The 25,946-nt window shown below is 43.6% G+C and overlaps 1 protein-coding gene across 1 annotated transcript in view; it reads right to left on the bottom strand.

Annotated features, from left to right (window-relative positions):
- Positions 1 to 17,375: 17,375 nt before the first annotated feature.
- The window catches only part of LOC141139846 (probable cation-transporting ATPase 13A4), a 268,626-nt gene continuing 260,055 nt past the window's right edge, over positions 17,376 to 25,946 (bottom strand). The window contains exons 28-30 of the mRNA XM_073626375.1: positions 23,810 to 23,898; positions 22,068 to 22,148; positions 17,376 to 17,889 (exon numbers count right to left, since the gene is read on the bottom strand). Coding sequence (XP_073482476.1) covers positions 17,677 to 17,889; positions 22,068 to 22,148; positions 23,810 to 23,898 — 383 coding nt within the window. The 3' untranslated portion in view covers positions 17,376 to 17,676. The remainder of the gene's footprint in view (positions 17,890 to 22,067; positions 22,149 to 23,809; positions 23,899 to 25,946) is intronic.

Here is a 25,946-nt window from a genome sequence, read left to right as displayed (position 1 = left end):
CTGATTTTTCTCCTGAAGTTCAAAAACAGTGGGCTAAATTTCAAGATGTAAAAAAGAGGATGCAGACCCTGCAGCTGTCTTATTCAATGCTATATGCAATCAAGGGGTTAATATGGCGCACAATGGATATAGCCGGGTACACATAACCAACAAAGGTGGGGGGGGAGGGGGTGGTTTGGGGGTTCCTGAGAGGGGGAACTTGGTGGTGATAGTTAATGTTTCACAACAAGTTCAGGTATTAGTCCATGTAAGGATGAAATGATGCTGAATAAATGGAAGGCAGCCAGTCTATAAAAGCTAGAAGAAGCTCTGGAACAATAAAAAAGAAGAAAGAAGGACGGCGCCCTCTAAGTGCAGCATGTATGTTAAAAATATTTATTACAATAGATAAAAACACTCACATTTGAGTTGCTAAAAACCAGCACATAAAGTAGTTTAATCCACATGCTCCCGGGGGATGTGGGTGTCACGGGCCAGTGGGGGGGTCCTGGGATGTGAGTCCTGTGACCTGGTAGCTGATCCGGTGGTGCCGAGGGTCCTCAGAGCCTCCGGGCGGCTAGGATGTAGGTCATGGATCCTCCCTGGAGCGCCGTGCTGACCTGCGTCTTCACTTCCGGGAGTGGGGTGAGGCGAGCGGTGCTTCGCGTTCGGAGCATGCGTGCTCCTTCATCAGGCTATGCTGGTGGCCATATTCAATGTGGGAACTTATACCATAAGCACGGGGAGGGGTGGAGAGGTGATTGGGTGGAGGGCGGGACTATGTATAATGACTGGGCGCATAGGTAATCATGGAGATGGGGTGTACACAATATGAAAGCAGAGTGAAGGGGGACGGGGAGAGGACAGGAGAGGGCGGGGCGGGGAGTGGGGGGGGGAGATGTGATGTGAATGAGTATGTTATGGTAAAAAATATATATTTATATATATGTGTATATAGATCGTGGGGTAAGGAGAAGGCAGTCTACATGAAGAGGAATGATGTATTGATCATAGTGGACGGGAACAAAATATATATATATATATATATACGTAAATATACATGAGAAGGGAATACACAAGGTCACAGGACCCACATCCCAGGACCCCCCCCCCCACTGGCCTGTGACACCCACATCCCCCGGGAGCACGCGGATGAAACTACTTTATATGCTGGTTTTTAGCAACTCAAATGTGAGTGTTTTTATCTATTGTAATAAATATTTTTAACATACATGCTGCACTTAGAGGGCGCCGTCCTTCTTTCTTCTTTTTTATTATTCAATGCTATACCCTACTAAATTAGGAATAGAGGCAAATTAAGCTGTATATTTTTTTGAAAGCCACAGACAGTGGTTGAATGGCTGGATAGGCACTTTGAATAGAGGAGTGGGAGGGTATTTGTGGGAGCTTTCTTATTTATTTTTTTCATTTTGCAAAATAATGGATAAAATGTATTAGATGTGCAATGCAATGTTTTTCATATAGAACTATTTGGGGGAAGGCCATGGAGGGGGTAGCAGCTCATCAGGGAAGTATATGGGATTTGCACAAGTATGAGGAATTTCTTGACTTTTTTCTTTTTCTTTTTCTTTGTTTTTTTTCTCATGATTAGTGTTGTTTCATTTTTATTTTATTTTTAGTATTAGTATCTTGGAATATTAGGGGGCTCAGTGACCCAGTAAAGAGACAAGCCATGTTTACTACATTGAAAAATTTTCTCTGTAAGCATACATAAATTAAATTACTTGAAGCAAGCGCAATATAATAGACAATACCATTCTACATATACCACATATTCTAGAGGAGCAGGGGCGGACTGACATCTCATGGGGCCCCCGGGCAACAGAAGATCATGGGGCCCCCTGTGTCCCTGCCCACACACAAGCCACACCTACACAAAGCCCCACCTACAAAAAGCCCTACCTACATAAATCATTGGGCACACAGTAAGGCACATCACATGGCACACAGCAGAGCACGGGGCACATCATGGGGCACACAATAGGGCATATCACAGGGCACACAGGAGGGTGCATCATGGGGCACACAGGAGGGCACTGAGCACATCACAGGGCATAGGGCACACAGTAGGGCACATCAGGGGGCACACAGTAGGGTTTATTATGCTGTACACAGCAGGGCACATTATTGAGCACAGCATGAGCATGGTGCATCACAGGGGGTACAGGGCACATCAGTGGGTACACAGCGGGGCACATCCCAGGGCACATCAGGAGGTACACAGCAGGGCATGCCGCACATCACAGGACATGTGGCACATAGTAGGGCACACAGCAGAGCACAGGGCACACAGTAGGGCACATCCCAGGGCACATAATTGGGAACAGGACACATTAGGCGTTACACATCAGGGCACATCACAGGGCATGAGGCACACATCCCAGGGCATGGGGCACACAGTAGGGCACATCAGGGAGTACACCGCACATCACAGGGCATGGGGAACACAGTAGAGCACATCACAGGGCACACAGTAGAGCACAAGAGGCAGTACAAAGCAGGGCATGGGGCACATAGCAGGGCACATCACAGGGCACAGGACACATCACAGGGCAAGGGGCACACAGTAGGGCACATCAGGGTGTACACAGCAGGGCACATCACAGGCCATGGGGCATGCAGTAGGGCAAATAGCAGGGCACAAACCAAAACACAGGGCACACAGTAGAGCACTGGGATCCTCCAGACTCAGCACAGTGTCGATCAGGGTAGCCATCAGGGGGGAAGGCGACACTGTGGGGGTTGGAGGACAGGGGGACACCGTGGGAGGAGAAGGGCACAGGCGGACACCGTTTGGGAAGAAGACACAGGGGGACACTGTGGGGGGGTTGGAGGGCACAGGGGGTCACGGTGGGTGGAGGGCACAGGGGGATATTGTAAGTGGGTGGCACAGGGGGAAACTGTAGGTGGGTGGAGGGCACAGGGGGATACTGTGAGTGGGTTGCACAGGGAGACACCATGGGGGGATGGAAGGCACAGGGGGACACTGTGGGGGTGAAGGGCACAGGGGGACACTGTGGGGGGGTGGAGGTCACAGGGGGAAATGGTGGGTGGAGGGCACAAGGGGACACTGTGGAGGGTGGAGGGCACAGGGGGACACTGTGGGGGGGTAGAGGGCACAGGGGGTCACTGTGGGGGGGTGGAGGGCACAGGGGGACACTGGGGGGGTGGAGGGCACAAGGGGACACTATGGGGGGTGAAGGGCACAGGGGAACATTGTGGGGAGGTGGAGGGCACAGGGGGACACTGTGGGTGGGTGGCACAGGGGAACACTGTGGGTGGGTGTTACAGGGGGTCACTGTGGGGGGGGTGGAGGGCACAAGGGGACACTGTGGGGAGGTGGAAGGCACAGGGGGACACTGTGGGTGGGTGGCACAGGGGGACACTGTGGGTGGGTGGGTGTTACAGGGGTCACTTTGGGGGGTGGAGGGCACAGGGGGACACTGTGGGTGGGTGTTGCAGGGGGTCACTGTGGGGGGTGGAGGGCACAAGGGGACACTGTGGGGAGGTGGAAGGCACAGGGGGACACTGTGGGTGGGTGGGTGTTACAGGGGTCACTTTGGGGGGTGGAGGGCACAGGGGGACACTGTGGGTGGGTGTTGCAGGGGGTCACTGTGGGGGGGTGGAGGGCACAGGGAGACACTGTGGGTGGGTGGCACAGGGGGACACTGTGGGTGGGTGATACAGGGGGTCACTGTGGGGGGGTGGAGGGCACAGGGGGACACTGTGGGTGGATGGCACAGGGGGACACTGTGGGTGGGTTATACAGGGGGTCACTGTGGGGGGTGGAGGGCACAAGGGGACACTGTGGGTGGGTGGAGGGCACAGGAGGAGACCATGCGGGGGGAGGACTGTGAGAGTTACATAGAAGTAAGTGACAAGTGACAACTATACATTTTATATAGAGTAAGCGGTGGCACCCAGTTAGTGCCTTGATTGAGGTGGGTGGCTTTGCTTACTGGAAGCTGTGCAGCAACTTTCTAATAGCAGCACGTGGTACACGCTTAAGCACAGGACAGCATACAAGCTGCTGCACTTTCCTTCCTAGATGCAGAGTAGCGCGGGAACGGCTGTATACATACCTTTTGTGATGCACTCCTCCATGCCGCCCCTCCTCTCTTCTCGTCCGTCCGAGGTGATGACAAATACAAGCACCTGGGGTGGACGGGAGGGACGGAGGGGCAGGCGAGGAGGAGCGCATCATGAGATGTCTGTTTACACTGCAGTCTCTTAGCAGGGAGCAGGGATTTGGGACCCGATCTACCCATCAGCTAGCTGTGATTGATGGGTAGATCGATGCGGAAGCTGTCATGGGGCCCCCTACTGGCAAACGGGCCCGTGGGCAGTGCCCGAACTGCCCGATGGTCAATCCGCCCCTGTAGAGGAGTATCTATATTGATAGCAAATTAAGTAGATTTCTCCTGTAGACAGGTTCAAACAGGCACAAAAGGTTGCTATATTTACCTATATTGTACACTGTATAGAAAATCATATGTGCTTGCTAACATATATACACCCCCCCCCTATATTCCTCAGAGGTACTTAAAGAGCTATTGAATTTTACATCTGACAAAGTTGATATTCCCTGGCTAATAATAGGAGATTTCAATAATTATCTTGATCCTTCCTTAGACAGATTTAGCTTGGATACAACTCCAGTAATTTCTGCATGTACTCCTTTTGCTGGATATATCCGGGAGATTGGCCTTATGTATGTCTGGAGAATGCTACATTCTAAAGAGAGAGTGTTTTCTTGCTTCTTTAGCACCCATGGGACTTTATCTAGAATAGACCTGGCATTGGCTACATCTATGATGCTACGCACCATATCTGAAGCTACATATGCAGCTAGAGGATTGTCCGATCACTCCCCATTAGTCCTTAAATTGACCTTAAATTTAACCCATACCAGAACTTTATTGAAAGTCAACCCTTATTGGTTCAATCTTTTTCCTTCAAAACAGAAAATAAAGCTTGATATTCTGGCTTATGGCACTATTAACAAGTCTACTGCATCTTTATAGATGTACTGGGATTCATTAAAAGTTTACATGAGAGGTCTGCTTATCTCTCAAATTTAAAGAATAAAAAAAGATCTATGGCCTGGGAATGCTTAGTGACTGAAGAAGTCTTAAAAGCTGAATACATAGCAAACCCTACTATAGAAACACAGCAGATATCGATACACAAACAACAGATATATTCTGGTATCTCTTGCAAAAAAGCAAAGCAGAAACATTTTTTCTTTCAGCAAACTTATTTTGAGGATGGGGAAAATACAGGTCATCTTTTGGCTGCAATTGTAAAATCCCAAAAACCAATGTCACAAGTAGTGGAATTACAAATTCCTCCCACTGAAATTGCACAAACAACTCTGGAAATTTCATCAGTGTTTCTTGATTTCTACAAAAAATCTGTATAGTAGAAAAGTATCTTATGAGATAATTGCAACTTTCTTGAATTCCATTACGCTAGTAGAACTATCAGAGAGCCATAGGGAGATGCTGGACCAACCTTTATCACTAGAGGAACTTCAAAAGGCCTCTGTTAACTTGCCTAATAACAAAGCCCCAGGTGCAGATGGGTTACAAGGTTTTGGAGATGACTTGTTGCCTGAATTGCTGGGGTCTTTAATATAGCATTTGAAAGTGGTTATCTTCCATCCTCTATGAGTGAAGCAATTATTATAGTTTGTTAAAACCTGATAAAACCCCTAATAACCTTGAATCATATCGTCCAATCTCATTACTTACCTCGGATGTGACGCTATTGGCAAAAGTGTTGGCTACCAGACTGACAAAAGTGCATAAGGAACAAACAGGTTTTATTCTAAATAGTTCTACGGCAGTGAATAAAAGGCTTTATTTCTTAATTTACAGGTTCCATCTAAAAACTTGGGTAATGGAGCTATATTGTCACTTGATGCAGCTAAAGCTTTTGATAGCATAGAATGGGACTTTTTGTGGCATTGTTTATAAAAATGTGGTTTTGGACCCCAGTTTATAAGATGGATACAACTTCTTTATGCTGCCCCAGTGGCACAGTGCAGGTAAATGGACATATATCAGCACCTTTTTCACTGCAACAAGGTACAAGACAGGGATGCCCATTATCACCTTTGTTGTTTGCTTTGGCCCTTGAACCTTTAGCGGCCTCTATTCAACAATCAAAGAATATCATTGGGTTTTGTAGATCTATGGGAGAGGACAAAATTTCCTTATATGCTGATGATACAATTTTATTTTTGGGAGACACTTTGTCCTCATTGGAGGCAATGATGTCTTTAATTAATACATATGGTTCCTTTTCAGGCTTTAAGATAAATTGGGACAAGTCAATTCTTTTACCACTGGACCCTTTGGTGACCAATTGTCAGGATCAATTTAGTGCTCCTGCTACTCATTTCAGCATCCGGGTGTCTTTAATAAGGGGGCTCCCAGATCCTGCCCCCCATGTGAATGAGTATTGGGTACATAGTACCCCTACCCATTCAATAAAAAAGTGGCAAAAAGTAAGAAAAAGTGACAAAAAGTAATAAAAACACAGAGACAGTTTATGCATCGGTCATTGACGTCAGAAGGGGGGCGATGCCCCTTACCTATATAAGAACTGTCAAATGGAGGAGCCTACAGTAGGCAGATGGCCTCCGTGATGGTGAGAGGGTCTTTTTTTTTGGGTGTGGTGGATGGCATGATTCACAATGGATCTATATATCGAGGGAAACAGTTCTTTTTTATTAAAGGATTTGTTAAAAACTGTTTTTATTAGTTTTTGACACTTTTTTGGTGAATGGGTAGGGGTACTATGGACCCAATACTCATTCACATGGTGGGTGGGGGTGGGATCTGGGGGCCCCCTTGTTAAAGGGGCTTCCAGATTCTGATAAGCCCTCTGCCCACAGACCCCCACAACCACTAGCCAGGGTTGTGAGGATGAAGCCCTTGTCTTCATCAACATGGGGACAAGGTGCTTTGGGGCAGGGGGTGTAGATCCCTCCTGCCCCAAAGCACCCACCCCCCCATGTTGAAGGCATGTGGCCTGGTATAGTTCAGGAAGGTGGGGGCACTCGCTCCCCACCCTTTCCTGACCTGCATACCCATATAAGGGTCTGGTATAGATTTTGTGGGGTCCATTTTTTTAACAAAGTTTGGCGTGGGGATCCACTTAAAATCTATACCAGACCTGAAGCCATTGTTTTAAACATTTTTCTATCGCCAGGCAATGACGGCATTCTTTTCTTTAGATTCATCTGTCAGTGGGGAAGCCAGCTGACAGATGATGAGTAGGGATGAGCCGAACACCCCCCGGTTCGGTTCGCACCAGAACCCGCGAACGGACCGAAAGTTCGCACGAACGTTAGAACCCCATTGACGTCTATGGGACTCGAACGTTCGAAATCAAAAGTGCTCATTTTAAAGGCTAATTTGCATGGTATTGTCCTAAAAAGGGTTTGGGGACCCGGGTCCTACCCCAGGGGACATGTATCAATGCAAAAAAAACTTTTAAAAACGGCCGTTTTTTCGGGAGCAGTGATTTTAATGATGCTTAAAGTAAAAAAAAAAAAGTGAAATATTCCTTTAAATATCGTACCTGGGGGGTGTCTATAGTATGCCTGTAAAGTGACGCGTGTTTCCCATGTTTAGAACAGTCCCTGCACCAAATGTCATTTTTAAAGGAAAAAATCTCATTTAAAACTGCTTGCGGGTTTAATGTCATGTCGGGTCATGGCAATATGGATGAAAATCAGTGAGACAAACGGCATGGGTACCCCCCCGGCCATTACCAGTCCCTTTGGGTCTTGTATGGATATTAAGGGGAACCCCGCACCCAAATTAAAATAAGGAAAGGTGTGGGGCCACCAGGCCCTATATACTCTGAACAGCAGTATACAGGCGGTGCAAACAAGACAGGGACTGTAGGTTTGTTGTTAAGTAGAATCTGTTTGTAATTTTGAACATTTTTAACGTGTTTAGCTCCAGCCAAAAAATCTTTTCTAAGCTTTTTGGAAAACATAGGGAAGGGTTATCACCCCTGTGACATTTGTTTTGCTGTCTTTCCTCCTCTTCAGAAGATTTCACCTCACTTTTTTGTCCCAATGAAAAATGTTTTTTGAAAATTTGGGTTTTTTTGTGGAACAAGGATTGGAAAGCATCAGTGGAAAGGAGAACTTGTTTTCCCATATTAACTCTTACAGGAGAGAATTTCCCTTCCTAGGGGTAGATTTCATCTCACTTCCTGTTGTCTCCTTCCGTTTGCAAGTAGGAGTCGTTTGTAAGTTAGATGTTTGAAAGTAGGGTCCTGCCCTATATACTCAGCAGAAATTTGGGCCTTAGGTGTTGCTGTGGCCACAACACTGTAAGCCCTCACAGGGCCCTGCTGTGAAATATTAGATCAAGAATTGTAATTACATGCCCCTGTTGAACAGGAGCTGAAAAATTAGGCCTTAGGCACTGGTGCTGGTGCCACAACACTGCAACCCCTCACAGACACTCTAGTTGGAACGCAGGAACGAGCCCTGCTGCAAATTATTGCTTCAAAAATTGTAATTACACGCCCCTGTTAGACAGGGGCAGAAAAATTGGGCCTTAGGCACTGGTGCTGGTGCCACAACACTGCAACCCCTCACAGACACTCTAGTTGGAACGCAGGAACGAGCCCTGCTGCAAATTATTGCTTCAAAAATTGTAATTACACGCCCCTGTTAGACAGGGGCAGAAAAATTGGGCCTTAGGCACTGGTGCTGGTGCCACAACACTGCAACCCCTCACAGACACTCTAGTTGGAACGCAGGAACGAGCCCTGCTGCAAAGTATTGCATCAAAAATTGTAATTACACGCCCCTGTTAGACAGGGGCAGAAAAATTGGGCCTTAGGCACTGGTGCTGGTGCCACAACACTGCAACAAGCTATCAGCGTGATGATTGAGGAGGAAGAGGATAATTACTCAGGGATAGTCACTCAGCATCAGCATAGGCAGTCTTTGAAGGGATCTGAGATTTAAAAAAAAATTATTCGGTTACATCAGCATCAGGTGCTTGGTAGCTGGTGGTGATCCAAGACTCATTCATTTTTATGAAGGTCAGCCGATCGACCGAGTCGGTGGACAGACGCACCCTGTGATCGGTTACCACGCCTCCAGCAGCACTGAATGTGCGTTCCGAAAGAACGCTGGATGCAGGACAGGCCAGTAGCTCAATTGCATACTGTGCAAGCTCTGGCCAGTGATCCATCCTCAAGACCCAGTAACCCAGAGGATTTTCGGTGGGAAAGGTGTCCAAGTCTGATCTTGCCCCTAGGTATTCCTGCACCATGTAAAACAGACGCTGGCGATGGTTGCTGGAACCGATCATACCTTGGGGCTGCGGACCAAAAAATTGTCTGAACGCATCGGTCAGACGGCCACCTTCTCCACCGCTCCTTCTTTGACTGACCGAAGCCTCAGCAACACGTTGTCCAGAAACAGGAGTTTGTAACCTCCCAGTCTCTGGGAACGCGTTGCACAGACCTTTCTGCAAGGCCTCCCGAAGATGTTTCATCCTCTGCTCCCTCTGCGATGGCAAGATAAGGTCCGCAACCTTACCCTTGTAACGTGGATCAAGGAGGGTTGCCAGCCAGTATTGGTCCTTCTCCTTGATACCACGAATACGAGGATCCTTACGCAGGCTTTGCAGGATCAGGGAGGCCATGCAGCGTAGGTTTGCTGAGGCATTCGGTCCGGAGTCCTCTGGGTCACTAAGAACGACATGGTCCGCAGCCACCTCCTCCCAGCCACGTACAAGTCCATGTGTTTCTTGGGACTGATCCCTTAAAGACTGCTGCTGATGCTGAGTGCCAGGCTCCACCTCCATACTGACACAATCTTCCTCCTCCTCCTCTTCCTCCTCGTCCTCTTCCTGTGTGATCGGCGGGCACGCAGGAACACTGTCTGGATAAAGGGGGCCTTGAGAGCTAAGGAAGTCCTCCTCTTCCTGCCTCTGTTCTGCCTCAAGTGCCCTGTCCATTATTCCACGCAGCGTGTGCTCCAACAGGTGGACAAGGGGGACAGTGTCACTGATGCATGCACTGTCACTGCTCACCATCCTCGTGGCCTCCTCGAATGGTGACAGGACAGTGCATGCATCCCTGATCATGGCCCACTGGCGTGGGGAAAAAAAACCAAGCTCCCCTGACCCTGTCCTGGTGCCATAGTCGCACAGGTACTCATTTATGGCCCTCTGCTGCGTGTGCAGCCGCTGCAGCATGGCCAACGTTGAGTTCCACCTGGTGGGCATGTCACAGATTAGGCGGTTCTTGGGCAGGTTAAACTCCTTTTGGAGGTCCGTCAGCCGAGCACTGGCATTATATGACCGGCGGAAATGCACACAGACTTTCCTGGCCTGCCTCAGGACATCCTGTAAGCCCGGGTACCTGCCCAAGAACCGCTGCACCACCAAGTTAAGGACGTGAGCCAAACAGGGCACATGGGTCATTTGTCCCTGTCGGAGGGCAGAGAGGAGGTTGGTGCCATTGTCGCAAACCACCATTCCTGCCTTAAGTTGGCGTGGCGTCAACCACCTCTGAACCTGCCCCTGCAGAGCTGACAGAACCTCTGCCCCAGTGTGGCTCCTGTCCCCCAAGCACACCAGCTCAAGCACCGCATGGCATCTTTTGGCCTGCGTACTTGCGTAGCCCCTTGAACGCCTACGGAGCACCGCTGGTTCCGAGGAAGAGGCCATGGAGGAAGAAGAAGAGGAGGGGGTGGAGGAGAGAGGTGTGTCACAATCAGCATTTTGGAGGCGTGGTGGCGGAACAACCTCCAACACTACTGCACCTTGTCCTGCATCCTTCCCAGCTGCCAGCAGAGTCACCCAATGCGCCGTGAAACTTAGGTAACGTCCCTGTCCATGCCTGCTGGACCATGAGTCAGCGGTAATATGCACCTTACCGCTGACCGCCCTGTCCAGCGAGGCATGGACATTGCCTTCCACATGCCGGTAGAGAGCCGGAATCGCCTTCCGTGAGAAAAAGTGGCGTTTGGGTACCTGCCACTGAGGAACCGCACATTCCACAAACTCACGGAAGGGGGCAGAGTCTACCAACTGAAAAGGCAGCAGTTGAAGTGCTAGCAATTTTGCCAAGCTAGCATTCAACCGCTGGGCATGTGGATGGCTGGGAGCAAACTTCTTTCGGCGGTGCAGCAGCTGGGGCAGGGAAATTTGCCTGGTACAATCTGACGTCGGTGTACCAAAAGCAGATTGCCCACAAGTACTTGGCTGTGACACACCTAATTCTACACCTTCATTCCTCTCACTGCAGGTCTCAGAGAGGACTGAAGGTCTAGTGGGGTTGGAAATCTCAGCTGATGAGGAGCAAGGAGAGATCCTCTTTGTTCTTTGGTGTGGGTCTTTTAGATACGCTTGCCAACGAACTGCATGGCAGGTCAACATATGTCTGGTCAAGCATGTGGTACCCAAGCGGGAGATATTTTGGCCACGCGAGATACGCTTGAGACATATGTTGCAAATAGCAGCGGTGCGATCTGATGCACTCGTCTCAAAAAAGGCCCACACCAAAGAACTTTTTGAATAACGCGCAGAGACTGCAGCGCCCTGCACATGTGGAGCTTTGGGGTGTGATGCAGTCAATGTGCTGCCCTTAGGCTGGCCCCTGGAGGGCATCCTGCCTCGTTGGTGATGTGCTGCCGCCTCCTCCTCCTCCTCCTCCTCCTCCTCCTCCTCCTCCTCCTCCTCCTCTCTCCTATCAGGCACCCACGTTGAGTCAGTGACCTCATCATCCCCTCCCTCCTCATCACTGGAGCAAACCTGGCAGTATGCTGCAGCAGGGGGAGCATGACTGCCAGATTGCTGTCCTTCTTGGGCACCCCCTCTGTCCGCGCTCATGTTACTGCCTTCATCGAGCTCAGTATCGTCATCAGAGCCTTCCAAACGCTGGGCATCCTCCTGGAGCATGTACCCAACACTGTGGTCAAACAGTTCGAGGGAATCCTCATGAGGACATGGTGGAGCTAGGGAAGGAGTCACTGATGACATTGAGCTGAGGGAAGAGGCCGCTGCTTTGCCAGACAAAGCACCCTGGGCATGGGTGAGAGAGGATGAGGAGGATGAGGACGGCTTGGTCATCCACTCGACCAAGTCTTCCGCATGTTGCGGCTCAACATGGCCAGCTGCCGAAAAAAAGGCCAAGCGTGTCCCATGGCCACGTGCTGATGAGGATGCACCGTCTCCACGACCAGCACTAGACACAGAGCCTGCTTGCCCTCTCTTATTGGCTTGTGACTGTCTGCCTCTCCTTCTTGGCCTTCCAGACATACTAATGGCCTGTAGCTGCACTAAGCTGGGATAGAACACCTGTAATTTTCTTCAAGTAGCTTTATATACTGTAACCAGACAAGCCTGCCTGTCAGTAGGAAGATAAGAGGAACGGATCTAGCTGAACACTGTGAGCAGGACGCACTGTACTAAATGTAAATAGTCTAGCTGCCTGACCGTGGTACTAATAGGATCAAATAGAACACCTGTAATTTTCTTCAGGTAGCTTTATATACTGTAACCAGACAAGCCTGCCTGTCAGTAGGAAGATAACAGGAACGGATCTAGCTGAACACTGTGAGCAGGACGCACTGTACTAAATGTAAATAGTCTAGCTGCCTGACCGTGGTACTAATAGGATCAAATAGAACACCTGTAATTTTCTTCAGGTAGCTTTATATACTGTAACCAGACAAGCCTGCCGGTCAGTAGGAATTTAACAGGAACGGATCTAGCTGAACACTGTGAGCAGGACGCACTGCATTAAATGTAAATAGTCTAGATAGAAGATAACAGGAACAGATCTAGCTAAACTGAATACAGTGTATATATATATATGCAACACCTGGGATGCATATATATACACAATACACTGTAAGTGCAGCTAACTGACTGACTGTTCTGCCTAATCTATCTAACTCAAATCAAATGACACTGTCTCTCTCTCTCTCTATCTCTCAGCACACCGGAACACACACTACACAGGGCCGCCGTGCAGGCGGCCTTATATAGTGTGGGGTGTGTACTAAATCCCCTGAGCCATAATTGGCCAAAGCCACCCTGGCTTTGGCCAATTACAGCTCTCTCTACTGACAGCGCTGTGATTGGCCAAGCATGCGGGTCATAGTGCATGCTTGGCCAATCATCAGCCAGCAATGCACTGCGATGCCGCAGTGAATTATGGGCCGTGACGCGCCACACGAATTTAGCGCGAACGGCCCATAACGTTCGCAATTCGGCGAACGATCGAACAGCCGATGTTCGAGTCGAACATGGGTTCGACTCGAACACGAAGCTCATCCCTAATGATGAGTCATGGTTGTTAAGGACACGGGTGACCAGCTTTCCGGCCTGCTGCTTAACAACCAGCTATTCTTTACATAGAATTTGAATCGTTCAATCGTTTTTTGACCGATCAGAATTCTAATGCCCTGTACACATGGTTGGATTTTCCGACGGAAAATGTGTGATAGGACCTTGTTGTCGGAAATCTAGACCGTGTGTGGGCTCCATCACACATTTTCCATCAGAATTTCCGACACACAAAGTTTGAGAGCTTGCTATTACATTTTCCGACAACAAAATCCGTTGTCGGAAATTCCAATCATGTGTACACAAATCCGACGCACAAAGTGCCACGCATGCTCATAATAAATTAAGAGACGAAAGCTATTGGCTACTGCCCCGTTTATAGTCCCGATGTATATGTTTTACGTCACCGCGTTCAGAACGATTGGATTTTCTGACAACTTTGTGTGACTGTGTGTATGCAAGACAAGTTTGAGCCAATATCCGTCAGAAAAAATCCATGGATTTTGTTGTCATAATGTCCAATCAATGTCCGACTGTGTGTACAGGGCATAAGCGTTCTGAAAAGTTGGAATTCATTTGAAAATGAATAAACTAAACACATTTTAAAGGATTTCAACTAAATTCGTTACTATTAGTTACTATTTCATTCTGAGATTCGGATATATCTGAATCTCCGAATAACCCAAAATTTGTCCGAATTTGTATTTGGACCGAAACAAATTGCACATGTCTACCCATAATGATTGTAATGTCAGTTTCTATTTGTTGCCTTTTGCGAATGCAGCATTTCCTATCTATTTCCTAAGAGAAAATAGCCAAAATAGGCAAAGAACTTTCATCCAACAGAAAATTGCTTTTGTAAATGTATTTTTTCTGTTCTTTTTGCAAATTTCAAAATCTTGCGACAAAAAATTGATCAGAAAAATACTCACCATGCCTCCTATCAAATTCCTTGGGGTGTCTATTTTCCGAAAAGGGATTGTTTGGGGGGGTTTGTGTTATCCTGGTATTTCAGGGCCTCCAAAACTGTGATAGGCAGTGAGGAAGTGAAATTAGCAATTTACGACCCTTTGAAAGCCTAAAGGCAGTGATTGCTTTTCAGGGTCCTGTACGCAGCTAGGTTCCCAAGAAGTCTCACACATGTGGTATCCCCATACTCAGGAGAAGCCAAGACAACTTTGTGTAAAAAGAAAAAATACTTTGTCATTTTTCAGACATTTGTGGCGAAAAATAAAAAATTCCATGGGCTCAACATGCCTCTCGGCAAATAGATTTGGGTGTCTACTTTCCAAAAGGGGTCATTTGGGGGGGGGGGGGGTGGATTGTGCTATCTTGGCATGTCAGAGCCTCCGAAACTGTGATAGGTAGCAAGGAAGTAAAATTAGCAATTTACGCCCTTTGAAATCCTGGCGGTGATTGGTTTTCGGCACCTGTACACGGCTAGGCTCCCACATGTAGTATCCCCATACTAAGGAGAAGTAGCAGAATGTATTTTGGGGTGTAATTCCACATATACCCCTGGCATGTGTGAACAATATATCATTTAATTGACAACTTTGTGTAAAAAAAAAAAATACTCCATGGGCTCAAAATGCCTCTGAGCAATTTCCTTGGGGTGTCTTTCCAAAAAAGGCTCATTTCAGTGGGGGGGGGTTGTACTGCCCTGGCATTTTAGCAGCTCAAGAAGTGTGATAGGCAGTCAGAAATTAAAAGCTGCGTAAATTCCAATATATATACACCATAGTTTGTAGACGCTATAACGTTTGCGCAAACCAATCAATATACGTTTTTTTTTAGTTTATATCGCAAAAAAAAATCCCAGTGGTGATCAAATACCACCAAAAGAAAGCTATATTTGTGGGAAATAAGAACATAAATTTTGTTTGGGTACAGCATTGCATAACTGCGCAATTACCAGTTAAAGTAACGTAGTGACAAATAGCAAAAAATGCTCTGGTCAGGAAAGAGGTAAAACCTTCCAGAGGTCAAGCGGTTAAAAGGAACTGGGATTCCTAGTGACATTGGTGGTTCTTAGGGATGCTGCTGGTGCTAGAACCTGTGACTTACTTAGTAAGCAGTGACAGCGGGAAGCTGTCATATATAGAAATGGTAGAAATACTGCTTCTATATATGACTTTTGTCTGAACACCTGAACAGCCAAAGTTCAGGCAAAACCTAGGTTCAGGCTGAACCATCAGCTCAACCCTACTCTGAGCGAATCAGTTAGTACCATTCAAGTCAGTAAGCTGGTTTTAAAAATTAGAAATAGCAAATTGGCTATAATTGAGCGAAGTTCCCTAGGGACTCGTGGGCATGAGTCATCTGGACCTGGTAATTACATTAAGTTGCTCTAGTCTCTTTTTGTACCTGGTTTTCAGTCAATCACAGAAGCACCTTTAGTGAAACATCACTAATATTACTGTTAAACTGTCAAACCTATATTTTTTATCTGTAGACACTGATGAGAAAAAAATCATTTAATGTATCTGCCTTTTCCCTGTCATTTGTGACCAACCCACCCTGTTCATTCTTTTTGGGGTCCATATGTTCTTTATTAACCTTTTTACAGATAATACTGTACAGGATGCCAGGGATGGGTCCAGGAAGGCAGGTATGTTTCCCTGTTACTTGGGTTGTGATTCCTTTAGGTGGAAAAGAGCCTCCAACTCAGATGACAGGGACTGCGGTCCTGAGGGGTTAATCCAACCGCAAGGGAGGCCTTAAAAGGAAGAGGAAACAGCCAGCAGGTGTCTGTGAGGTAGTCTGGAGTGGTTCACAGCTGTGAGGAAGTGTGAACTCTCTGGAGACAGAGACATGGTTTGGCTGAACTTCTGATGCCCTTGCAGTACCTCCCAAGCAGATGGAAGCCCTAAACTATAGTGTGGGACTGGTACTGGTTGTCTTGATTATACCAGTATTATTGACTGTTTCCTTTATTTTTGCTGAAGAAAGCCTTTTTTTTGTTTGTTTTCAGAGCCCAATAAAGACTGTTACTTTTACAGGTGGCTGGCTGGTGATCTTGGGCTCTCCAATTTACTATATATTTAAAAATAAATGAGTTTTGTTTTACTTGTTGTAGCAATGTGTTTCTTTTCTATTTTAGACTCCCTGATTGCTCCCTTGCAAGTCCTGTTTTTATTCTTTTAAGCTTGCTACCCAATAGAATACAACTAATGCACTAGTTTAATTCATCTTTAAAAACACTCCCTCTTACCCTGTGTGCTCTTTGTTGCAAATATTTGGTCCCGTTGACTGTTGTAAAGTAAGGATCCCAGTTAATTGAATTTCCCTTTGTTTAAATATAGAGTTCTTGTCTTACCAACATGCTTCTCTTTCCTGTAGCCTAAGGTAATTTTACCATGGTCACTATTACCAAAGTTGTCTCTAACCTGTACATTTGTAGTAAACTGTGTTTTTTGAAATTGGTAGATTCAAAAGAGCATGTTTCCATGTTGGGGCTTCCACCACCTATTCCATGAAATTGTCCTACAATACATTAAAGAAATGGCAAACCTTTGTTGACTGTGCAGTTCTATATGCCCAATAAATATCAGAATAGTTAAAAGCACCGATAATAGTATCGTCCTGCTTCCCAGTCATTTAAGTCTGTGAAAGGAGCTGAGCCTCTTATTTATCCTTTGCGTTAGAGGGCCTAAAACACTCCCACAAGTAATTTTCTATTTGCTGCAGTCCTATGTAGCTCCAGCCATAGTGACTCTGTACCATCACAATTCTCATTAGTGATATCATCTCTTAAGCTCACAATCAGATACAGTACATACTTTCACATACATTCATACCCCTCCACCTCTTCTGCCAGTTCTGTCCCTCTGAAATAATGTGTACCCTTTAATATTTGTAGTCAGTTGTGTGAGCTGTCCAGCCAGGTTTCCGATATTACCACAAAGTCAAAGTGCTCCTTGAATAACAGAAGTTCAAAAATAACAGTAATGACCAGGAGTTTCCCAATCTTTTTTTTTTGGATTTTAACAATGCCCCTGCACCTATGTCATCATACTCGATACAGAAAATACATTATTTTTCAGGAAACTTTACTTTATTTGTCATGATCATATTATTTTAAAACTTTATGTGTATTGATCATGCACATGGAGATGGAATTGTTGTTTTATTTTTATTTTTTCATTATTTCAAGATCACCTGTAAAAAATATATATACTTTTATAAAAACAATTGTGTTTTCTCTAAGTCCAAAGTATACAGTATGTAAGTAAAGAGGAAAAGACAAAAGTTTTTTTTTTTTTTTTTTACTATTTTTTGTCTTTACTAGTGCTTACACTTATAATTCTCCATCATTATTGCAATTTGCTTGTTTTTATGTTGCTTCATCAAAGGCTGGGTTTTTATAAGCATGGCTTTGTACATCTGTTTGACACGCCTCTTGATCAGAGTAGATAGTTTCATTTATAGGGGGCCATTTTGGATCATTTTTTAGAGCCCTTTCTAAATTTCTGTACTGGCTTTTTGAGTGGTAGTTGAACCATGTCTTCAGTAACAACCAAAGCTTTCTGTTTTCGACAAATCCTTCCTGAAACACAATAGATAGTATAGTTACACAAAGGATGTGGTAAATAAGGTTGACAAGCCATTTAAACATTACAATTTCATGTCATTACAAACATTTAGTACTCTGAGGTCTGAGGTTAGTAGGTCCGAGGTTTAGAATATTTCATAGGGAGGAGAAAAGGACAGTAAACATGTGTAAATTGCATAAAAATATTTTGTACATAGACTGCAGTGAAGAAGCTGATCTCTGAATTAAAATGTGTAACAGTTCTTTTTATTTTTATGATAATGAGAGAGAATAATTATTACTTATTTGATAACAGAATTATGGTGGCCATATAGTACATCGTCTGTTTAGTATTCATTGATATCCATATAGATCCTTATCTCATCTAACTTCTGTATCCCTCTCTTATCCACATAAAAAACTTTTAAATCCTCCACCTTTGGTGTTTCTACCCTCCCTTATACCCTGACTTTCTGAAAATGTATCCACATTCTGTGCTGTTCCCTTCTATTGTTTGTATCAAAATTTAGCTATGCAAGGCTCAAACAGCCTTATTTTTTATTCTAACATTTCTAAAGTAATTGCTCCTCTGTATAAATATATTTCTTTGTTCACAAACACTGCATAGCGATTTTCATGATTTATCATGCGGTGGCTTCTGTACAATGAAAACATATGTAGTCATTGGCATACTTAGTAAACACGAAGCCCCAACAACCATTATTTGCAGCATAAAAGACCAATTAGAGCTGAAATAACAGTCACATGGCTGAAAGTAAATCACTAACATCAGAATGGCAAATACTTCCCTGGCGGTATGATTATGTCAGATTTTTGCGTCTCAAAGCGGTACAATTTTGCATAGAAATTTGGCGTTTAATTTTTAGCAATAACACACTGTCCAAACAAGAGTCTAGTAGATATCCCGGGTATGATAAAGTTTGAAACAAAAAATCATAAATTATAATATAATAAATAACTATAAATAATTATAAAAATAATAATATAATAATAATAAAATGAATTTCCCCACGATTCACCATTGCTCAATTCTGCAAGTGTTCTAATTTACTATCGCTGTTTTCTAGCTGGTCTAAAACCACTTTTGACGTAAAGGGACACATTTTGGTTGCTATGGACAATCTCAAGTTTCCAGGCAGAAAGAACAGTATATATAATATAAAACTGCATGCAGGGCATTGGACAAAGCACTAGGGACAAAAGGGATGTGAAATGATTTCATACAGTAATGTAATCTGTGTGCATTATGAATTTTCAATTTTTTGAATTTGCCACCAGGCTTCGCCCCCGTGCGTCGCGACACTCGCAGGGAATGGAGCCCGGCACACAGAGGCATCTGGTGGAGGACAGAGCCCACGGACACAGCGGAGGGGGGGGCATCACAGGATCCTGGGGACAAGGTAAGTACACTGCACCAGGATCCTGCAATGCAATCCCGAGTATGGGTCGGGGTTACCGCTAATGGTACTGAAATTTAACCCTGAGCCACACTCGGGAAAACCGACAGGGAGGTTAAAGACCAGGTCATTTTTTGTGATACGGCACTGCGTCATTTTAACTGATAATAGCACAGTCGTGCGACGTTGTAGCCAAACAAAATTAATATCCTTTTTTTCCCCACAAATAGAGCTTTCTTTTGATGGTATTTGATCACCTCTGCTTTTTTGTTTTTTGCGCTATAAACTAAAAAAGACCAACAATTTTGAAAAAAAAACACAATTTTTTACTTTCTGCTATAATACATATCCAAAACAATGTATTCTTCAGTTTAGGCCAATATGTATTGTTCCACATATTTTTGGTAAACAAAATCACAATAAGCGTATATTGATTGGTTTGCGCAAAAGTTATATCGTCTACAAAATAGGGGATAGATTTATGGACTTTTTTATGTTATGTCTTTACTGGTAATGGCGACGATCTGCGATTTTTAGCAGGACTGCGACATTGCGGTGGACAAATATGACACTTTTTGGGGACCAGTGACATTATTACAGTGATCAATGCTAAAAACAATGCACTGATCAATGTATAAATTGCACTGGCAGGGAAGGGGTTAACACTAGGGGGCGCTCAAGGGGTTAACTGTGTTCTCTGGGTGTGTTCTAACTGTGTGGGGGATGGGCTCACTGGGACAACACAGAGATCGCTGTTCCTGATCACTAGGAACAGCAGATCTCCACATTGTCCCCTGTCAGAATGGGGACCTGCCTTGTTTACATAGGCAGATCCCCATTCTGCCTCTCTGTGGAGAGATCGCAGGTGCCAGGCAGACATCGAGTACATCGGACCTGCATGCGCCCACAGTATCTATTGCATGAAACGACGTACAGGTACGTCGTTTCGTGCAATAGAGCCGACCTGCCACAGAATATATACTGTGGCTGGTTGGCAAGTTGTTAAGAAACACTTATAAAAATAAAAAAAGGAAGAAGCTGTAGTCAATTGCAACTGCTTTTGCAGATCAAGCAGAGGGGAAAAAATATGGAATCTCTCAATTCTGATGAAAATATTATGGAATCATGAAAAAAAAAACCACTACTGTACACCACTAGAACTTTGTTGCACCACCTCTGGCTTTTATAACAGCTTGAATTCTCTGAGACATGGATTTACCATATCGACAAACAGTATTGTTCATCAATCTGACTCCAACTTTCTCTTATTGCAGTTGCCAGATCAGCTTTGCAGGTTGGAGCCTTGCAATGGACCATTTTCTTTCATTTCCACCATAGATTTTCAATTGGATTGAGGTCCAGACTATTTGCAGGCCATGCTATTGACATTTTATGTCTTTCTTGAAGAAAAGTTTTCACAGCTATTGCCTTATGGCAAGATGCATTATCATCCTGAAAAATGATGCCATCATCACCAAACATCCTTTCAGTTGATGGAATAATAAAAGTGTCCAAAATCTCAATATAAACTGGTGCATTTATTGAAGATTTATTGACTGTCATCTCCCCCGTACCTCTCCCTGACATGCAACCCCATATCTTCAATGATTGTGGAAATTTGCATGTTTTCTTCAGGCAGTCATCTTCATACATTTCATTTGCACCAAGCAAAAGTTCCAGCATCATCACCCTGCCCAATGCAGATTGGTGATTCATCACTGAATATCACTTTCATTCAGTCATCCACAGTCCATGATTGCTTTCTTTAGCACACTGTAACCTTGTTTTTTTAAGTTTAGGTGTTAATGGTGGTTTTCTTTGGCTTTTCTGTATGTAAATCCCATTTCCTTTAGTCAATGTCCTACAGTTCGGTCACTGACATTGGCTCCAGTTTCTGACCATTTGTTGCTCATTTGTTTTGTTGTGCATTTTCTGTTTTTAAGGCATATTGCTTTAAGTTTTCTATCTTGACACTTCAATGTCTTCCTTGGTCTACCAGTATCCTTGCCTTTGTACTTGGTCCAGATTTTAGACACAGCTGACTGAAAACAACCAACATCTTTTGCAACATTCTGTGATAATTTACCTTCCTGAAGAAGTTTTATAATGCTTTCCTTTGTTTCAACCGACATCTCTCTGTTGGAGAGATGATTCATGTCAATGAGGTTGGTGCAACAGCTCACCAAGGTGTGCAAGCACTCTTTTTTAACTGCAGATGTAATCCAATGCAGATGTTTGTTTTAGAAGAGCAAAGTACATGGTGATTCCATAATATTTTCCTCAGAATTGAGTGATTTCATATTTTTTTACCACTGCTTGATCTGCAAAAACAGTTGCAATTGACTATAGTTTTCTTTCTTTTTTATTTTTTTAAGTGTTTCTTAAAGCCAGAAGGTTAAAGTGTTAAATGAAAACAGTTTTGAGACATGACTGTGATTATTTTTTTTCTACACAATTAAACAATTGAATTAACATTTTCCAAGAGCGGTGATTGCATACTTTTCACCAGGGGTTGTACATGTGTGAGCAGGAGACCCTATTCAAAGCTTATATCAAATGGGTGGATTATGTTCTAGGGTCATACATACAAATGCACATATTGGGGTTTGTGGTGTAAACAATTATAACATCAGTACTTGCACAAATTGTTTCTAACGTTGTCCTTTACTATAAAAGAATGAGACCAAATAGAACATTTATGCCGGTCAATCTTTTATATCTATGTGAAAATATCAATAAAACCTGACTGTGAAACATAATTTCAAGAAACATTACCTCAGCTAGGTATGAAATGACAAAAAGCACGGCCACCATAATAACAGTGTTCCACCTCCAGTAATATGGTGTACAGACAAGCTGTAAAGAAATAGAGCAAAAACAAAAGAGAAGCATTACTAAAATTACTAAGAGTTAATGCTGAGCTAGACAAATGACATGCAAAGTCCAGGAACCTGTAGCACAGATTTCAGTTTATTTTATTCATACTTATAAAAATGATGGTTTCTACAAAAGGAACATTATTTTTACACAGGAGTGCAGTGCATTTATATGAGTGTATTCAGTTGTATGTTCCCTTGCATTCCACGTTGTATGTGCACAGTTCATTTGATACAACATTAGAAAGGGAAAGATGCATGATCACGTAAAGTTCAATTATGGAGCAATTGTTGGTGCCAGATGTGGTAGTGGCAGCATTTTAAAAGCTGCTGACCTTTTGGGATTTGCATGGGCTAGATTTTACAGAGAATAAGGTGAAAAAAATCCACTGAGCTAGATTTCTGTTGATAAAAGCACATTGTTAAAGAATCAGGACAGGGAAAGATGTGTTCAAGCTAAAAAAAAGATCATATTTTTTTTTTTAAAGTTATATATATATATATATATATATATATATATATATATATATATATATATATATATATATATATAGTGTGAAATATGCACACTTATGTTGTTATATGGAACAAGATGACTTTTTACATAAAGCAGTTTTTGTAGTAGAAAATTTCAACCTGTTTTTCCTATGCTGTGATGAAAATGACTTTTTGTAATTGGAGATCTATCAACAAATACTTAATCCTGTCACATACGTGGGTGCTTTACATAAAGCTGGATTTTCTGAGATATATTTTGATATTTAAAAACAAAATCTATGTATAGAAAGATCTCTTTTAAAATATATCACATATTTTGCATTGAACATTGCACTCCTTATTTCTACATATAGGTTTCCCCCCATTTTCTATTCTATATGGCTAAGTAGCATTCCCTACAACATACAGTTTATATTCAAAAGTCTTGAAAAGATTGAGATCATTCAAAATGTATTTTAAATTATTTCATTATTAGAGATTTAGACTGAGATACACTGTATTTTTTGGAGTTCCACTGGTGTGATCATTCTACCACAGTTTGTAGCTCAGTGCCCACGTACTAAGGTTTCTTACTCTTTCTCCTACAAAATAGATGCTCCCTCCAGAATCGCATACAGAAAGGGTGGGCAGACCTGAGAGGTCAAATACAGAAGTTTTGCCAATTTCTGAGTGTCACAAAGAAATTTTAGTAAGATGTATTCTCCAATATCTACAGCACTTGAATATTGGATTTGAATGAGCTGACCGACAGTTCACCCAAAAAGTTATGGGTGGGATTCATCCTCTGGATTTCTGTTTTTCCTGGGCACTCCACAAGTGACAATTGCTTGTCGAAATACCTAATTCTTTATCATATACCTCAGAGTGTTGCTCCTCCTTATGCATAAGAGGATTATCACTCTTACTACCGTGACTTGTATAATGTATTATAATGCAAACTCCAACAGGTGAGAGTGACCTCCTTGGAATATTTTCAGCAGGCTGGCAAACATTAAAAACTCAGCTACAGGGGTCTAGCAATTCAGGTGGCCCGGGTATATAAAAAACGAAAAAGTGGGCTCAAATAAATCTCATTATGTCCCTATTAATTAAGCTCAGATTTTTTTTGTGGTGTGATTTTGTCCATTTGTGTGCCAGACTTACCTCCATAATACGGTACACTGATTCAATATTGGCAAAGTAGACAAAGAAATATGCTACCAGTTGTGCAGTAAGTAAAATAGTAAAGATATCTGCAATAAAAACAGCACAACTGATTTATTATCATTAGCAGTCCAAAAAATACTTTGAAAAAAATAAAATCAGAACTACATTTTCAATTTGATTTAAAATATAATCATTCTATTATGGTTATCATCATCATCATCATGGAAATAACTTGTTTTGTCTTTCTCTTTCTGTAGTTTTGTTCTGTTTCAGAGTAAAAATCTCTGATTAAGGCCCCTTTTACACATACGGACCGTTGACGGATGAAAAACAGACATCAATGCATTCCTATGGAAAAACGGATGACAGTGGATGATCATCTATTTTCATCCGTTTTCATCCACTTCCATCAACATCCTTTTTTTTAACAGATGAAACCCCTATTTTTCATCCAGCCAAAAAATGTATCGGACGAAAAATGTATGTAAACTGACAAATGGTCAGTTTTTCATCTGTTTCTGCATTGGTTGTTAGGGACAAGTAGTCACGGGGGGGGGATTGGGGTGGAGAAAGGCAAGACAGGAGAAGAGCGCTATACACAGTGAGGGGGAAGACTGTACAGACAAGCTCCCTCACTTGCTGGCGCTGACTGTCATTGTCAGCCTTTTAAAGTAATTTCCGGCTTTTTTTTTCTTTTTATTCTGGAGCTGTCATTTGTGTGTGTGTGTGTGTGTGTGTGGGGGGGGGGGGGCGGCATTGACGGTCACTGTCAGATTTAAATGTAATTGTCGGCTCTTTTCTTCCTATACTTTATACTCTCACTGTGTATTCTGCTCTCCTCCTGCCCCTTTCCTATCACATACTGCCCCCCCCCCCCCAAAGAGGATCTGTCACTTAGGGAACTATTGGTCCCCTATGTGATATCAGTAAAATCATAAGTTAAAAAAAAAAACACATGAAAAGTAAAAAAACAAAATAAATTTGAGCCTCCCCACCCCCACATACACAGGCATACTAGAGATTTATAATTAATCGTTAAAAAAAATCTCGATTCAACCCCCTCCCGATCTTGACTGACATTTTCCCAATTCTATGTGCAGAGCCAGAGCTGTCAAAAAAAAGGAATTCCTTAGCGCTGAGAGATAGAGAAGAGATACAATGTATCTCTTGGTTCTTTTAGATCAAAGGGATGAACTTCGATCTGTAAACGAGGTCAGTTTAACCACTTAAAGACTAAACCTTTTTCTGACACTTGTTGCTTACAAGTTAAAAACTGTATTTTTTGCTAGAAAATGACTTAGAACCCCTAAACATTATATATATATATATATATATATTTTTTTTAGCAGAGACCCTAGAGAATAAAATGGTGATCGTTGCAATATTTTATGTCACATGGTATTTGCACAGCGGTCTTTCAAACACAATTTTTTGGGAAAAAATACACTTCCATAAATTAAAAAAAAACTAAACTGATGGAAAAACTGATGTAAACGTATCCGTTTTTTCTTTGAAAAAACGTGACTGAACTGATGAAACAAACTGAAGGCATGTGTGAAAGAGGCCTAAGCATTTTTTTTGTTGTTGTTGAAACTCCATTCCCAATTACAGTACATACATGCTAAACATTGTGTACTTTGTCGACTACAGTTAAATATATTATCTATTTATAAACTAACTCACTCTGACACACTGCATCTCCGATCTATGTAAAGAGCCTATGACATAGGATCTTTAGCATGTGATCAGCTGTGTACAGCTGATCACATGGTAACCAGGAAGTGCCATTTATCAGCTTTTCCTCTACTCGCGATGACAAGGCAGGGTAGCGGGGAGGCAATCGGCGGCTCAGTGTAGACCCATTGAGGATGCCCACTAGAGCCCACCAGGGATGCCCACTAGAGCCCACCAGGGATTCCAATAAGTGCCAATAAGTGCCCATTAGAGATGCCAATCAGTGCCAATAAGTGGCCAGTAGGCATGGAAATCTGTGCCCATCAGTGTGCCTCCTAATCATTACTGCCTATCAGTGCCATCTATCAGTGCTTCCCATCAGTGACCATCAGTGCCACCTATCAGTGCCCATCAGTGTCAGCTATGAGCGCCATGGCGGAAGGAAAGAAAATTGCATAAT

Source organism: Aquarana catesbeiana, linkage group LG04 (genome assembly GCF_042186555.1).
Source record: "Aquarana catesbeiana isolate 2022-GZ linkage group LG04, ASM4218655v1, whole genome shotgun sequence".
NCBI classification, from domain to species: domain Eukaryota; kingdom Metazoa; phylum Chordata; class Amphibia; order Anura; family Ranidae; genus Aquarana; species Aquarana catesbeiana.
Note: the sequence above shows the minus strand (reverse complement) of the source record. Positions and strands in the feature narration are given on the sequence as shown.